The 17191-nt window shown below is 49.8% G+C and overlaps 1 protein-coding gene across 12 annotated transcripts in view; it reads left to right on the top strand.

Annotated features, from left to right (window-relative positions):
* CLTCL1 (clathrin heavy chain like 1) overlaps positions 1-17191 on the top strand; it is a 97902-nt gene that overhangs the window by 67055 nt on the left and 13656 nt on the right. For 11 of the 12 annotated variants that reach the window (XM_074391079.1, XM_039462398.2, XM_039462399.2 and 8 more), the window contains 7 exons: positions 1733-1916; positions 3272-3464; positions 4067-4224; positions 9125-9289; positions 10598-10705; positions 13740-13907; positions 13981-14130. In XM_074391079.1, coding sequence (XP_074247180.1) covers positions 1733-1916; positions 3272-3464; positions 4067-4224; positions 9125-9289; positions 10598-10705; positions 13740-13907; positions 13981-14130 — 1126 coding nt within the window. Of the gene's footprint in view, positions 1-1732; positions 1917-3271; positions 3465-4066; positions 4225-9124; positions 9290-10597; positions 10706-13739; positions 13908-13927; positions 14131-17191 lie in introns of all 12 variants that reach the window. The other variant, XM_039462401.2, reaches the window with a different exon arrangement.

Genomic DNA, 17191 nt, shown 5'->3' with positions numbered 1-17191 from the left:
TTTAAATAGATTTTTTGTTTGCAGTTGTACACTGCAAAAATTGTCAGTATATAAAAATGCTGTTATTTTTTGTATGTTGACCTTGTATTGTACAACTTTGCTAAACTCATTTATTATAGGATTTTTTTGTAGATTTCTTGAGTTTTTTTAATCAGCCATGTTGGCTGCAAATTGGGACAGTTGTATTTCTTCCTAATCTAGTGCTTTTTGTTTCTTTTGTTGCCTAAATTCCTTGACTAGAACCTCCAGAACAAATAGAAGTGTTGAGAGTGGACATCCCTGCCTTGTTCCTGATCCTCAGGGCAAGTGTCCAGTCTCTGTCACTTCTGATGTTAGCGGTGGGCTTTTTGTAGATGTCCTTTCTCAGGCTGAGGAAGTTTCCTTCTTTTTCTAGTTGAGAGTTTTTCTCATTAACAGATGTTGGATTTTGTCAGATGCTTTTTCTGAATCATTTGATAATGATGTAGTATCTCTTTTTTAGATTCTTGATATGTGGTGTGTTACACTGATTTTTTTCCACATTTTTGAATGGTGTAAAGGAAAAGTTGTGCAAGAATGCATCTACTATAATTAAAGCAAAGGAGGGTTCAAGAACATGCAAAGCAGCCTGGTGTGGTGGCTCACACCTGTAATCCCAGCACTTTGGGAGGGCAAGGTGGGAGGATCACTTGAGCCCAGGAGTTTGAGACCAGCCTGGGCAATACAGGAAGACCCTATCTCAAAAATTTTTTTTTGTTTGAGACAGAGTCTCTGTCACCCAGGCTGGAATGCAGTGGCGCCATCTTGGCTCATTGCCACTTCCAACTCCCTGGTTCAAGCGATTCTCCTGCCTCAGCCCCTCGAGTAGCTGGGATTACGGGCATACACTACCACAGCCATCTAATTTTCTATTTTTAATAGAGACAGGGTTTAACCATTTTTTGGCCAGGATGGTCTCGATCTCCTGACCTCGTGATCCACCCGCCTCAGCCTCCTAAAGTGTTGGGATTACAGGTGTGAGCCACCGCACCTGGCCTCAAAATGTTTTAAAAGTTAAAAACAAAAAAGAATAAGTGGCCAGGCATGGTGGCTCACACCTGTAATCCCAGCACTTTGGGAGGCCGAAGCGGGTGGATCACGAGGTCAAGAGATTGAGACCATCCTGGCCAACATGGTGAAATCCTGTCTCTACTAAAAATATAAAAATTAGCTAGGTGTGGTGGCGTGCACCTGTAGTCTCAGCTACTCGGGAGGCTGAGGCAGAAGAATTGCTTGAACCCGGGAGGCGGAGGTTGTAGTGAGCCGAGATTGCACCAGTGTACTCCAGCCTAGCGACAGAGCAAGACTCTGTCTCAAAAAAAAAAAAAAAAAAAAAAAAGGAAAGCTACCTATATTGCTTCAGAATACAGTAAATGTGATAAAGCTGTAATGAATCACAAAGAAAGCACAGGTAGGAAAATAGGTACCTCTACAACAGGAGGCAGAGGTTGGGCTCTGAAAGGACCCAGCAGTCCTCCCAGTGATTTGATTGGCATGTTCTGATTCTCTTACCTGTGCTTTCCCAAGACTTTGCTATATTGTTTCTTTTGAGACCCCAAATACTTCACAAATACTCTGTTGTGTTTATCAGTCAGGTGTGTGTATAACAATGACTTTTTCTAAAACTGGGGATCTGGGGCTATCTGACCTGCCAAAAAATGCTTTCTGCAGGCGTCATTCCTGGGATGCCATGCTGACCACCCTCTCTCCTCAGGAATCTACAGAATCTGCTGATCCTGACTGCCATCAAGGCAGACCGCACACGAGTCATGGAGTACATCAGCCGCCTGGACAACTATGACGCACTGGACATCGCAAGCATCGCTATCAGCAGCACGCTGTATGAGGAAGCCTTCACAGTCTTCTGCAAGTTTGATGTGAATGCCTCAGCAGTCCAGGTGGGCTGCTGAGTGCAAGGCTGTTGGACATAGCACCCTCTGCCACACCATGAGTGTACACTGCAAGCCCTTGTCCTCTCCAAGGGTGTCACAACTTCTGGTTGTCCAGTGCATCTCTTCCTGCTCTTCTCTGCTCCTCACCAGCAACTCGTCTTCCTAGCCTGCTGGCCCCTTGCCTTGACCTTCTCTGTGGGTGCTCCTTCTATCAGCTGTTAGTCTGCCCCTTCCCAGTCACTCCCCAGCACTCCCCCAGACTTAGGTACCTGACTCAATGTCATGTGGTCAGCCCTGGTGACACAAACGTTTGATTTTCAGAGACGCTCACACTTTACCCTCAATGACAAACTGTTCCAGCCCTCTACAGTGTGCTACTCACCCCCCACACTCCCCATGCCCCCATCTCCTCAGCAGGAGCTTTGCAGGATCTGAGGTCAGGTTCCCAGAGCAGGCCCTCCAGCCTTCCCTGCCTGCCCCTTCGCTTCCCCAAGAACTCTTCTTTAAACTGTGTCCCTTTCTTCCCAGGCTATAGCCTTTTCTAGTTTTATTTCCAAGTCAGTTGTAAACCATAGGACATCTCACCAGAACTGCCCTCCTACCCATTCTCTATTTCCTTGCCTCTTCCTTTACCGTATTTCTATGCCTGCTATGAAACCCCCAATTTAGGAGCCCTTCTTTTGTGCCCCCTCATGGTCGATGGCTTTGCTTTGAGACAGACCAGGTCATCATATTGAGGGGCAGCCGATGCTGCCACCACGTCCACTACTGTGTAGTGGTGGCCCTCACTGCTGCACAACCTGCCAGGTCAAGCACAACCATCAAGCCTGTTTCTGTTGGCTGAGCCATCTTATTCCCCACGGCAATTCTCGTTAACTCTTCTACAGTTTCTTTCTTTCTTTTTTTTTTTTTTTTTAAGATGAGGTTTCACCATGATGGCCAGGCTGGTCTTGAACTCCTGACCTCAGGTGACCCACCCACCTCAGCCTCCCAAAGTGCTAGGATTACAGGTGTGAGCCACCGTGCCTGGCTCTTCTACAGTTTCTATTGCACTGTCTGTCCTCCCAAGGTCAGGAGCAAGTCCCAAGTTCTACCCCTGGCCCAGAAAGCTTAACCTGGCTATCTCCATCTCTGTGCCATTTTGTTAGAGTGTCTCTTCTTTGTTCGGAATCCCAGTTGTCATATAATGGCTCTCGTCTCTCCCCTCAGCCAATCCATCTGAGAAATACTTATTGCCTGATTGCTTCTGAATGAACTTCAATAGTCATGCAGCTTTCAGCAGAACACGGAAACAAAAATGTGTCTGCTTTTTGGAGCTAACTAGGTGTTGCAGAGAATGCAAGTCCTCTCATAACCCCTAGGTCCTGATTGAGCACATTGGAAACCTGGACCGGGCATATGAGTTTGCGGAGAGATGCAATGAGCCTGCTGTATGGAGTCAGCTGGCCCGAGCCCAGCTCCAGAAAGGCTTGGTGAAGGAAGCCATCAACTCCTATATCAGAGGGGACGACCCTTCCTCTTACCAGGAAGTTGTTCAGGCAGCCAACAGGAGCAGTAAGTGAATCCCCTTTCCCAGGGGCTCTGCATCTCACTGATGCAAAACCTGGCTGAAGCAAGAGATTGAAGAGATTCTCACAGATCTCTGCATAGGATGTATCCAGAGATATCAGAGGGCACATCTTCATGAACGTTTCCCACAAGAGTCTGAGATAAGCATTATTCTGTTATTGACACTGGCTCTTTAGTTGACTGTTGGCCTCCTTTACAAGGTGAGGTCATTTAAGCACACCAGATACTGCCACTGTACTAATTTTCAAGTCAGTGACTTAGGCCCAGATTCCCAGGGATCTTCTGGTGCTTCAGGCTGATGGTGGCACCGACCTCTCCCATGTCCAGAACAAGCCTTCTGTCTCCTGGCAAAGTCTTTTCTCAGGCAGGCGGCCTGAGTATGGCTCTACCCCTCCCCTCTTCCCTTCTGAGTTAGGGATGTGCCTAGTGGGCATACTCAAGCCTCCTAGACATTATCTGAAGTCTGAGTTTCCAGTAAGACATAACGGGAGGGTGAATATGTCTGGCTGAGGACAGAATGGGAGGAATTGAGCCCTTGTTTAAAATTATCAGCTCTGGGTTAACCTGTCTTTGTTTTCTGTCTTTAGACAACTGGGAGGATCTCGTTAAATTTCTGCAGATGGCCAGGAAAAAGGGTCATGAGTCCCATATAGAGACTGAACTTATTTTTGCCTTGGCTAAAACCAGCTGCCTTTCTGAGCTAGAAGATTATATTAATGGACCCAACAATGCCCACATCCAGCAGGTAGGCCATGCCCCCTGGCTGCTGCCCACTGATTTAGCTGCCCACTGCCAATGAGATTTAGGTCCAGGGATGTTCCGTAGCGCAGCAGTCCCCAGCCATTTTGGCCCCAGGGACTGGTTTCGTCAAAGACAGTTTTTCCACAGACAGGTCGGGGGGTGTTTTGGGGATGATTCAGGTGCATTGCATTTATTGTCCACTTTATTTCTCCTATGACTATATTGTAATATATAATGACATGCTTATACAACTCACCATAATGTAGACTCAGTGGGAGCCGAGTTTATTTTCCAGCAACTAGATGGTCCCATCTGGGAGTGATGGGAGACAGTAATAGATCAGCAGACATTAGGTTTTCATAAGAAGCACGCAACCTAGATCCCTCGCATGTGCAGTTCCCAACTGGGTTTGCGCTCCGACGAGAATCTAATGCCCGCTGCTGATCTGACAGGAGGCGGAGCTCAGGCGGCAATGTGAGCAATGGGGAGCAGCTGTAAATACAGATGAAGCTTCACTCGCTTGCCTGCGGCTCACCTCCTGCTATGGGGCCCAGACCAGTAGCATTCTGTGGCATGGGGGTTGGGGGCCCCTGCCTTAGTGTGATGCAGATAAACGTGGTGAGAAGCAAGCCACATTAGCAAGTAAGTAACCTGTTGCTATTATTGGTATGGAAATTGAGACTCATGGAATTTTGACATGCCCTTGGCTGTACACATCAGAATGATTCTCCTAGAAGAGATGTGAAGACTTACATCCAGGTGTATGTAAGTTTACTTACAAGAAAACAAATTAATTGAGTCAGAGTTAATAATCTGGATGCATAAAATATATGTTGAAAATTAATAGGCCAGGCATGGTGGCTCACGCCTGTAATCCCAGCATTTTGGGAGGATGAGGCGGACAGATCACCTGAGGTCAGGAGTTTGCAACCAGCCTGGTCAACATGGCAAAACCCCATCTCTACTAAAAATACCAAAATTATCCGGGCCTGGTGGCACGTGCCTGTAGTCCCAGCTACTCTGGAGGCTGAGGCAGGAGAATTGCTTAAACATGGGAGGTGGAGGTTTCAGGAGGCTGAGGTTGCACTGCTGCCCTCCAACCCGGGCGACAGAGCGAGAGACTCCATCTCAAAAAGAAAAGTAATAGCTTTTGTTTATGTCACCAATAATCAGATACAATAATGGAGAAGAAAACATTCCTTTTTTAATAGAATAAAGCCAAAATGTTTAAACCTTAACCATAAATAAAAGATCTAAATAATTGTGAAGTCTGCCACGTGGATAAAATGTTACCCCTGGAAAACATGATAAAGAGACATGAAGAGATGATGGAATGTATTGTAACTCTATATTAATTATAAATGCACTCTTCTTGGAGGAATGTACACAATTTATTGAAATAAATAACATCAAAGTGGACCAGACGCAATAGTTCATGCCTGCAATCCCAGCACTTTGGGAGGCCAAGGTAGGAGGATCTCCTGGACCTAGGAGTTCAAGACCAGCCTGGGCAACATAATGAGACCCCCATCTCGCAAAAGGAAAAAGAAAAAAAAAATAACAACAAAGTGAACTTTGAGCTTTTTATTTCAAAATAAGTTCCGAGTAGTTGTTGGGGCTAGGCACGGTGGCTCATGTCTGTAATCCCAACTCTAGGAGATAGAGGTGGGAGGATCACTTGAGCCCAGGAGTTCAAGGCCAGCCTGGGCAACATAATGAGACCCCCATTTCTACAAAAAACTAAAAAATATTAGCCAAGCGTGAGGCATGTGCTTATAGTCCCAGCTACTTGGAAGGCTAAAGTAGGAAGATCACTTAAGCTCGGGAGGTCAAGGCTGCAGTGAGCTGTGATTGGGGCACTGGACTCCAGCCTAAGCAACAGAGCAAGATCCTGTCTTTGAAAAACAAACGAACTATAAAAAGAAAACAAAGGAGTATAGGGCCTGTAATCCCTGCACTTGGGGAGGCCAAGGTAGATGGATTACTTGAGGTCAGGAGTTCAAGACCAGCCCAGGCAAAATGGAGAAACCCCATCTCTACCAAAAATACAAAAATTAACCAGGCATGGTGATGCATCCTGTGGTCCCAGCTATTTGGGAGGCTGAGGTGGGAGAATCACTGGAGTCTGGGAAGTTGAGACTGCAGTGAGCCATGATTGTGCCACTGTACTCCAACCTGGGTGACAGAGTGAGACCCTGTCTCAAAAAAAAAAAAATGTTGGAAATTAGGTTAAAGTTTTGAAAGGTGTTAAAAGTTCATCACGTATTTCTGTAACCAAGTAAAATTCCAGATGAAACAATTAATGGTAAAACTTGAGACAGGGTTCAGCTGTTACAGACACACAGATACCCTCTGAGAACTATGCTCTGCTGGGAAGCATGGAAACAGGCTTACAGCCCCCGGGTAAGTTGAGGGCAAGAGCAAGTTGGGTTCATCTTGTTTTATTTTATTATTTATTTATTTTTGAGATGGAATTTCATTCTTGTTACCCAGGCTAGAGTGCAATGGTGCGATCTCAGCTCACTGTAACCTCTGTCTCCCAGATTCAAGCCATTCTTCTGCCTCAGTCCCCTAAGTAGCTGGGATTACAGGCACCTGCCACCATGTTCAGCTAGTTTTTCTATTTGTAGTATAGATGGGCTTTCATCATGTTGGCCAAGCTAGTCTCGAACTACTGACCTCAAGTGATCCACCTGCCTGAGCCTCTCAAAGTGCTGGGATTCCAGGCATGAGCCACTGTGCCTGGCAAGTTTTGTTTTATTTTAAACTAGAGAAAAGAACAGTGGTTCATTAAGCTTGTCAGAGTGGATAAGTGCAGAAGATGATGCTGATGCAGGGGTCTGCTGAAACCCTGACATGGAGCATGTGGAGAGAGAGAATCATGGGCATCCATGGAGCAGGCCTTGGTGGCATAGGAAGGACATCCATGGACTCTGTGCTGTGAAAGGCTCTCCTGATAGTTTGTTTTCTCAGGAAAAGCATGGTGGGGAAGGTGCTATGGATGACGGAAGTGTAGGGGTGATGCAAGAGGTGCCATGGATGATGGAAGTAGGGTAGTGCAGATGTCATGGATGACGGAAGTAAGGGTTGTAGGGCAGGTGCTGTGGATGACAGGAAGAGGGGTGGTAAGAGAGGTGCTCTGGATGACAGGAGTAGGGGCGATATGGGAGGTGCCATGGACGATGGAAGTAGCACTGGTAGGGGAGAGGCCATGGATGACAGAAGTAGGAGTGGGGGGAGGTGCTGTGGATGAGAGAAGTATGGGTGATGTGGGAGGTGCCATGGATGACAGAAGTAGAGGTGATGTGGGAGGTGTCATGGATGACAGAAGTAGGGATGGTGGGGGAGGTGCCATGGATGACAGAAGTAGGGGTGATGTGGGAAGTGCCATGGATGACAGAAGTAGGGGTGATGTGGGAGGTGCCATGGATGACAGAAGTAGGGGTGATGTGGGAGGTGCCATGGATGACAGAAGTAGAGGTGATGTGGGAGGTGCCATGGATGACAGAAGTAGGGGTGATGTGGGAAGTGCCATGGATGACAGAAGTAGAGGTGATGTGGGAGGTGCCATGGATGACAGAAGTAGGGGTGATGTGGGAGGTGCCATGGATGACAGAAGTAGGGGTGATGTGGGAGGTGTCATGGATGACAGAAGTAGGGATGGTGGGGGAGGTGCCATGGATGACAGAAGTAGGGGTGATGTGGGAAGTGCCATGGATGACAGAAGTAGGGGTGATGTGGGAGGTGCCATGGATGACAGAAGTAGGGGTGATGTGGGAGGTGCCATGGATGACAGAAGTAGGGGTGATGTGGGAGGTGCCATGGATGACAGAAGTAGGGGTGATGTGGGAGGTGCCATGGATGACAGAAGTAGGGGTGATGTGGGAGGTGCCATGGATGACAGAAGTAGGGGTGATGTGGGAGGTGCCATGGATGACAGAAGTAGGGGTGATGTGGGAGGTGCCATGGATGACAGAAGTAGGGGTGATGTGGGAGGTGTCTTGGACGATGGATGTAGGACTGGTAGGGGAGAGGCCATGGATGACGGAAATAGGATGGGTAGTGTTGCCAGCCCATCTGATGTTAGCCTTCATGAATTTAGAGAGACACATCAGCACGCTTGGGTTCTGCTGTCTGTGTTTAGCAGCCACAGGTGTGGGATGGGCAGAGAACTAGCTGTGAGCAGGACTGAGAAGGATCAGTATAGTCAAGGGTGAGTGCCGGTAGCTGTCCAGCATGATCTGTGGCCGCCAGCTGGGGCAAGCGCAAGCTGGGCATGGACAGGGCTATGGGAATTCAGTCCAGTCACTGGACTAATGGAGTTGAGGTGCTCAGGATGGTGAGCTAGGTGGCACTAGGCAGACTAGGTACTTGTGACAGGTTCCCAGGCCTGGCAGCTCTCTTCTGAGGTGTAAGGTATGGCTATGGTAGTGCCTTGTTGTTGTGCGCAGAACAAGGTCCCCAGAGCATAGGAAGTCAAATCAATTTCCAGAGAATAAGATTTGTAAATGGCATCAGGAATTAGGGCTGGTGAGTGACACAAGATTGGTTGTCAATGGTTTTTATTGGGGAAGAAGAGGAACGGCTTGAATGCAGCAAGGAGCACACCTCCTCAGCCTAGGCCCTATGGGGTGCAGGTGTGGAAGGTGACAGCCAGGGCCTGAGAGGTGCCAGAATGCAGGGTTACGCAGGAGCAGGCAGGTAGAAGCGCCCCTTGAGGTGGAGGAGGGTGGCCAGGAACTGGGAAGCCAAAGCCAACTTCATCTGGTCACAGGTGCAATCAGAAAGATGCTTACCACCCTAGCAAACAGAAAAATACCTCTGCCGTCTAGGAACTTAAAAGCAACTCTGGAGAAATCCTCTCATTGAAGAGTGTCTCAGTTGAGCTCCCCTGTTATCCATAGGTTGGAGACCGCTGTTACGAGGAGGGCATGTACGAGGCTGCCAAGCTGCTCTATAGCAATGTTTCTAACTTTGCTCGCCTGGCTTCCACCTTGGTTCAACTCGGTGAGTATCAGGCAGCAGTGGACAACAGCCGCAAGGCCAGCAGCACCCGGACGTGGAAGGAGGTGAGCTGCAGGCATCTGCAGAAGGCAGAGTGTGCTCTGGACAGGTGTGCTCTCCATGGTCCTTGTGTTCTGCTCGGTACTCTTCAGTCATGTGGGATGAGCCTGGGTGCCAATCTCTTGCCCAGGCAGGGGTCTGAACCCTTGGGATTCTCAGAGCCTCTAAGCTAGTGTTTGTAGTTGGAACAGAGGCGCCGGAGAACCCCCATGTCGGACCAGTTGGCCCCCAGAGGCAGCCTTAATAGCATAGAATTATCCGTATTCTAAGTATTTTCTAACACTTTTTAATCATGTATTTGCATAATCAGTGTTAATTTACATTATTGGTCCTTTGTGGCAAATTGGTAAACTGTCTCAAGGCTCTCTGATAATATCAGAATCATCTTTAGGTAGAAAAAACTGAAGACATATGCAAAACAGCATTGTTTAATAAAAACTTAAGATTAACCTAAAGGTCCAGTGTCAAGGCCTTTGTTAATGTATGCATTACAACTCTTCCCTGCTGTTCAAAATGAATAGGCAAAGTTGCAGGAAAAGATGTTGCCAATATTACACAAGGAATACGTCATCATGCAGAATGTATAATGTAATTCCACTGTGCGTATGTGAGATGTGTCAGGGTGCTGGTGTACATATCACACACGGGAAACAGTGGGCCAAAGATTAGATCTTAAGTTAATGACACTGGCTTACGAGCTTATTTGTTGTTTACCTGCATGTTCTGCTTTCTCTACCTTGGGAACATGTGCTGGAGGAAGTAGGGAAACTGCATGCACACCAGCTCTGTGGTGCAGGGTTGGTCTTGTCAGCCCTCTCAGGAAGCTCAGAGAAGGGCCTCTCTGCACAGGAGAATTCTGCACTGCTTAAGGCTTGTTATCATTAAGTATTCCTACTGTACAGTGCAGAAAACAAAAGTAGTCTAAAAAAGATTTAAAGCAAGTTCTGCCATGAAAACAACACTCAGATGAGATGCACTCTGATGATCATTGTTTTTTAGCCTTCCTTTTCAAACCCCAAACCTGAAATTCCAGTATGACTTTCCTGCCACCTGAATAAAACTCGGGGCCTAAGAAGTAATGCACAAACGTTCTTTCCATGGTCTCAAGCACCCTTGGCCTGCAGATTATAAATGTCGTTATTTTTTCTCCCCATCTTGTACAGTTGATCTTAGAGTTAGCTACTTGTTCAGAATCCAACTTAAAACACCCCACTGGCTGGTATTTCTGCATTTGCAGCTGTGTCCCTTGTAAGTCAGCTGCTGTGGTGCCATGTCCGTCTTAGGGACCCTCACGCTGACACTCCATCCCCTAGGTGTGCTTTGCCTGCGTGGATGGACAGGAGTTTCGTCTCGCTCAGCTGTGTGGTCTTCACATCGTCATTCATGCAGATGAGCTGCAGGAGCTGATGTGCTATTACCAGGTGATGACATGCTCTCTGCTGGTAATGCAGATGACAAGTGATGCCTAAACACTCCATACAAAGGCACGGTCATCCCCTTAGCATGTGACTGTCACAGTGCTGCATCTGCAGACATGAAGCATGACCTCTGAGAGGAAGATTCATGTACTAGTTGGTCATTTATAAACTAAATTTGATTGTCTTGTTGGCGGTCCTCAACCTCATGGCTGGCTGGAATTTTGTGTTTTTAAAGCTCTCTCCATTCTCTTGTGTTATTGGGCCTTCAGAGGCCAGTCAGTGGCTTGCATGATGGGAACAACCCTTGGATAACTCGCTGAGAATACTGGGCTGGTGGTGGCAGAGCTCTAGACCGTAGCCTCATTCCCACAGTGTGCAGTCCCAGGGGCTGTGTTTATCAAGTGCCTTAGGGACAAAGCATGTGCAAGAGAGGGAAGGACCTTTGGAAGGGCGAGGCCTTGTGTGTTCATGCAGTAGGTAGGCTCTCTTGAGTGGTTGGTAGACAGTGATTTGTGTGTTTAGGGACCTGGGTTTCCACCTGTAGGATTCCTAGAGCCACGTGACACACCAGGTGTGATTAGTCAAGGCAGACGAAGATGGGATGCAAATCTGCTCAGCAGTGTCACCATGGCCACGGAGCTTGAGCGCCAACCCCCTCACTATGCGAGATGTCATCTGGAGGGGCTCACACCAGTGCCACAGTGTCCAGTTATCAGGCTGGGTGTGATGGATTTTCAGTGAGAAACACTTTCCTACCCCCAGAGAGGCGCCTGAGAAATGAATTGGAAAGCCAACAGGGAGGGTAATCAAGTAGTCCAGCGCTGACAAAAGAACAATTTAGTCAGCAAATATTCGAGTGTCTACTATGTGCTGGGTATTATTCTCAATAATTTATTCAGTGAGCAAAACAGAAAAGCCTCTATGTCATTGAGCTGGCATTCAGCAAGGTTGGCAGGCAAGCAACAAACCTAACGAATAATGATATCGTGTGTTTGAAGGTGATGAGTTATAGAGGAAAATGGAGCCAGTTTGAGGGCATGGAAGTGCCTGGATGCAGTTTCATAAAGGGGCGGTTGAGGTAGCACCAATTGAGGGACTGACATTTGAGCAAAAACCTGAAAAAATGGAAGGATTTGGTCACACGGACATTTGAGGGAAGAGTCAGTGCCCAGGCAGAGTCCTGAGGCAGGAATGTGCTGTGTATTCAAGGAAGGGGCTGAAGCCAGAGGTGGGGCAGGGAGGCTAACAGAGGGCCAGATCTCAGGCCGATAGGAAGGACACGGGCTGTACTTGGGATGGGTGCAGGGCTGTCGACGGGTGAAAGGATCATGGTGGCTCATGTGGTGAGACCACATACTTGAGGAGTAGGGACAGGAGCTGAGAGAGCGGCTAGAGGCTGTTGCAGTGGTCTAGGCGAGAAGGGACAGTGACTGACTAAGGGTGGTGGTGACAGGGTCAGAGGTGATCAGGCCATCAGGATTGGGTGTATGCTTTGAATAAGCAGCCACCTTGATGTGCTAATGCACTGATGTGGAATGAGAGAGAAAAGTCAAGGATAACTCTGCTTGGTTTTGGCTTGAACGAGTAGAAATACAGAGTTATCACCAGTGGATGAGGGGAAGACTGAAGGTACAGTGTGGAAGGGACGGAATTACTTTTTGGACACATGGTGCTTAGTCTTGAGCTGCCCACCGGATGCTGAGGTAGGAGCATCATGTAGGCAGTTGGAGACACTTCTGGAGTCCACAGAGGAGCCCAGCTAGAGCAGTGAACTGGGAGTTGCTGACACGTAGATGATCCAGTCTGCCTCTCCACCTTCACTCATCCTCCGGGGACTGCCCAGCAGGGGTGGGCTGAGGAGGAGAGCAGGAGCAGCCAGTGCAGTGGGAAGAAAACCCAGAGAGTGTGCCGGCTTCTGGATGCGCTGGGGAGGAGGGAGTGGTCAGCAAGGCCAGGGCCTGCTGCTAGGCAGACAGCAGGATGGCAGGGCCAGGGGGCTGCCCGTGACGTGGAGCTTGGGGCAGACTCAGCCTGATGGTTGCCGGAGAGGAATGGGAACAGTTGTTTTGAGGAGTTTTTGCTGCAAACAGAAGTAGAAAAAATAAGATGGTAGCTGGCAGGGCCATCGGGTCGAGAGGAAGTGTTTAGGACAAGAGGATTAGCGGGATGCTTGCTGCACCCAGCTGTGGAGAGAGAAGATAAGGCAGAAGAGAAATGAGGAGTCACCAGGGCAATGGCCTTGGTAGGCGAGCCAGTGGGATGGGGCTGCGGGCTGTGCAGGTTCTAGACAGGAGCACAGGCCGCATGACTATAGCTAATTGGGTGGTTCGGATGTTGCCAGCAGACAAGTGTGCCATGGAGAAATGAGGTTAGCCTGAGAGTGGCGGGGGCACAGAAGGGTGTCCTCCTTGGGAAAGCGAGAGCTGTGAGGCACTCCTCTAGGTTGGGCCCTCTCTCCCAGGGGTGTGGGCATTAAAGGGAGAGGGTCTCGTTGCTGGGTGTTTCTCCAGAGTTTCTACATGCTGAGCAGGGCGTAACCAGACATCTGGTCTTATCCAGGGAGCATGACAGAGGGGCTTGGGGCTGAATGCAAGGGGCCGGCCATCATAATTAGGGACACTGTGAAACAACAGCGGCCTGGCATTGTGAGTGGAGTGGAAGGCTTGATGGAGCCGGGATCTCAGTCATGAGCTGTGGCAAGGGATTAAAACCAATCATTCTCAGACACCGTTAACCCACTTCCTTTTTTTCCTTTTTCTATTTCTTTTCATAAAAGTGGTGATCCTCATCTGCACTCACTAACCTTGAAAACTGTAGTGAAGTGTGCTACTGCTAATTGTCAGATGTTCCAGTAAGTCGCTAAGTGAATGGCATGGTCTGTAGCACAGCATGTACACACGTTTTCTTCACACGTGGCTCCTCAGGATCATTTCCAGTTACCAGCACAGTCCCTGCAGTATGGGCATGGGCATGGGCTGTGGGCATGGGCGGGACATGTGCAATCACACTGCCCCACATGTGACTATTGGTCTGCCAGGATCGTGGCTACTTTGAGGAGCTGATCTTGTTGCTGGAAGCGGCCCTGGGCTTGGAGCAGGCCCACATGGGCATGTTCACAGAACTGGCCATCCTCTACTCCAAATTCAAGCCACAGAAGATGCTGGAGCACCTGGAGCTCTTCTGGTCTCGTGTCAACATCCCAAAGGTACCGTTTGCTTCTTGCAGTCTGGCGGCTGTGGCCACATGCGGCACAAGACGACCCTGGCCTCCCTGTCCAGGTGCTGAAGGCTGCAGAGCAGGCACACCTGTGGGCTGAGCTGGTGTTCCTCTATGACAAGTACGAGGAGTACGACAATGCCGTGCTCACCATGATGAGCCACCCCACCGAGGCCTGGAAGGAGGGTCAGTTCAAGGACCTCATTGCCAAGGTAAGAGGAGACACAGAGCACCAGCTCCTGCCAGGCCCTATTCTGGGTGTGGGGAATGGGCAGGTGGGAGTGGATTGAGTGCCAGTATACCCCCATGCTGTGTGTGCATTCACTTGTATGAGTCCACCACCCTCTGGGCAAGTGATGATAGTTCCATCTGTGAAGGAAACTGACACTTAGGAAGAGCAGGTGACCAGTCCAGGGCCTCACAGCGAAGCTGTGGACAGGGTCAGGCCGGCAGGGCCTCACAGCGAAGCTGTGGACAGGGTCAGGCCAGCATGCAGCCATGGCCCTGAAGCCCTGCAGCCCTGCCTGCCCCTCCCACCACACTACACCCTTGTGGCCAGGTCTCGGTTTGCTCTTCCTTCTGCCCTATCAGCTCAAGGCTCCCAGCCCCACTTCCTATGGTTGTTTTTCACCATCGGACCATTTTTTAAATTCATGTCTCTTCCCGCAAAATTGCCAGCCTAGAGGAAGAGTGCAGGCACCTGTGAGAGGCACAGTAAACACTCCTAATGGGTGAAGGAGCCCAAGGCTGCTGGGACCTTCAGCCTTACCTGTCTGGGAGTGGGCCTCCATCCTGTAGCCTCCCTGGGCTAAAGCGGGACCCGAGTTCCTCTGCCCGCCACCACACTTTTGGGTGGTGGCGGGTTTGGCCATGGTCAAGTGAGCCTTTGTTGTTTGGTTTCTGGTCTCTTAGGGACTTCAACCTCAGGACTCACTCTCTCCAGCACTGTATATGACCTTGGTGAAGGGGCGGGCTGGAATTCTCTGTCCTCAGCCCCCATCCCTTTGCATTGGGTATCTGCACTTTGTGCCACGGTCCTTGAGTGACTGACTTGTCACTGTCTGCTGTGACTGGAGCAGCACAGCAGTGAGCTGTGGCCTCTCTCATGCACCTTCTTTTCCACATGCGGCCACTGAGAGTGGCCACGAGTGGCAGGTGGGCTGCAGGGTGAGGCCTTCAGCCTCTGCCTTTCCTGGGAGCTATTTGAAGGACCTCGGTGTTGAGCACCAGGCCACACACCTTCTTGTTGGAGGCCATCCGTGTTACTGGGCATCGTGGTGTGTGAAGGCGGGGGCCTTTGATGGGGCGTCCCACCCCAAGCGGAGTCTGCAGGTTACTGGAGGGAGTGCAGCCAGATCACACCTTACTGTGGCCTGGCACGTATGGCTGGTGCTTTGTAGATATGTCTGTGTGCTCAAAAATCCATACTTAATCAATCCTGTATGTACTTTATTCACATTTTAACTCCTCTGATACAGGGTGTTTTTAAATTTGCTGAGCCATGGTGGAAGCGGCCATGATTTTGTTTCTTAGCGGCATATAAAATAATAGCAGGACAGCTGAGACTCACTGTGTGGGAGAACAGCATTTCTCATCTGCTGCCTGCCGGGCTGATGGTCAGGTCCAGTTCCTTGTGTGACTCATGATGCTTCTGCAGCACACTGCCATGGGAGACAGACACTGTCAGCTCAGGTGTGAAGCGGACAGGAGGACACTCACCGGTGCAGGGGCCAGTCAGATGGGCAACAGCCAGTCTGTATTTGCGGCACACGATAGCAGGTGCTTTGGAATCCACTTAGCCACAGGGATGGCTAGGCAGCGGCAGCCTGAGCAGGGGGCCTTGCTAACTCAGAGAGGGGGTACCCTCCCACCTCAGCCATTCCCTGTCTCTCTCCATGTGGGTTAGGGGTGTCACTGCTGTGAACCTCGTTATGCCATCAATACAATGGACCTCATGTTTCCTCCTGGCCAAGTGGACCATGGCAGGTACCTGGCATCCAGTGGGCGCTTCTTGTGGGCCATGCAGCACAGCACACCAGCCGGCCAACCTGGAGCCTGTGATGAAATCTGAGCTTCAGTTTTCTCTCTTTTTTTTTTAATTTTTTAAAATTTATTTATTTATTTAAGACACAATCTCGCTCTGTCGCCCAGGCTGGAGTGCAGTGGCACAATCTCGATTCACTCCTGCCTCAGCCTTCTGAGTAGCTGGGACTACAGGCACATGTCACCATGCCTGGCTAATTTTTATAGTTTTAGTAGAAATGGGGTTTCACCATGTTGGCCAGGCTCGTCTCTAACTCCTGACCTCAGGTGATCCGCCCGCCTTGGCCTCCCAAAGTGCTGGGATTACAGGCATGAGCCACCGCTCCTGGCCTTCAGTTTTCCCTTCTATAAAACAGGGATACTACCATGTCTTCTGGGGTGCTAGCTGACCGTGCTAGTGGGCACGGGCCTGCCAGTGCTCCGTGTCCTGGCACATGGCTGGTGGACTCGCCCCATACTGTCTCTAAGCTTGGGTCTGGAGGACACTCCAGAGGGCCCCCGATTCCTCCTGTGGTGCAGAGGACTCCAGATCCCAGCAGCTTAACCCAGCAGTGATGTGCGTGTGCCTCGAAGGCCTCAGCACCAGAGGAATTGGGTGGGAACATGGCAATTGTGCTCCACCTTAAATGGTGTTCCAGCCATGCTGCATGGACCAGTTCAAAAGGCCCAGAGCACACCTCGTTCCAGGTGTCCCACAAGAGAAGCCAGGACTACTGGTACCCCACTTCAAGTCTGCCCACTCACATGATGCCCCACAAGAGCCTCAGTGAAATGGGTTTGTCCTTAGCTGCTTCCTCTCCTTCAAGGGGGGCCCAAGGAGCCTTGCAGTTGGTAGGGAAGCAGGTGGTGCTTTGAGGTGACTCACCGCAGGTGAGCTTGGGTCCCTACCCACCCCCTCAGCCCCACATCACATCCTGACCACCCTTCTTTTGGTTAGATGTCTGGTTGAGACCCTCTGACCTGGCCCTGCTGCTGCCGGGTAAAGGGCCAGCCTGGAAGGCTGACAGATCCTAGAGCTCTGACATGAGTGGACCGACAGTGGCCTGTGGCTGAGTCTGGGGGCTCACCAGTGCCACAGGTAAAGCTTTGTGATGAGGCCAAGTCAGCATTCTGCTCTGCATCCATGGGGGTGGGTACTAGGGACCTTGCTGCCTGTCTGGGTCAGAATCTCTGGTGACGGTGAGTGCTCTAGCACAAAAGGGCAAGAGAAGGAAAAAGCAGAGACCCTGA

Source organism: Saimiri boliviensis, chromosome 21, assembly GCF_048565385.1.
Source record: "Saimiri boliviensis isolate mSaiBol1 chromosome 21, mSaiBol1.pri, whole genome shotgun sequence".
NCBI lineage: Eukaryota > Metazoa > Chordata > Mammalia > Primates > Cebidae > Saimiri > Saimiri boliviensis.
The sequence above is the reverse complement of the archived record's forward strand: the minus strand, read 5'-3'. Positions and strand labels throughout refer to the sequence as shown.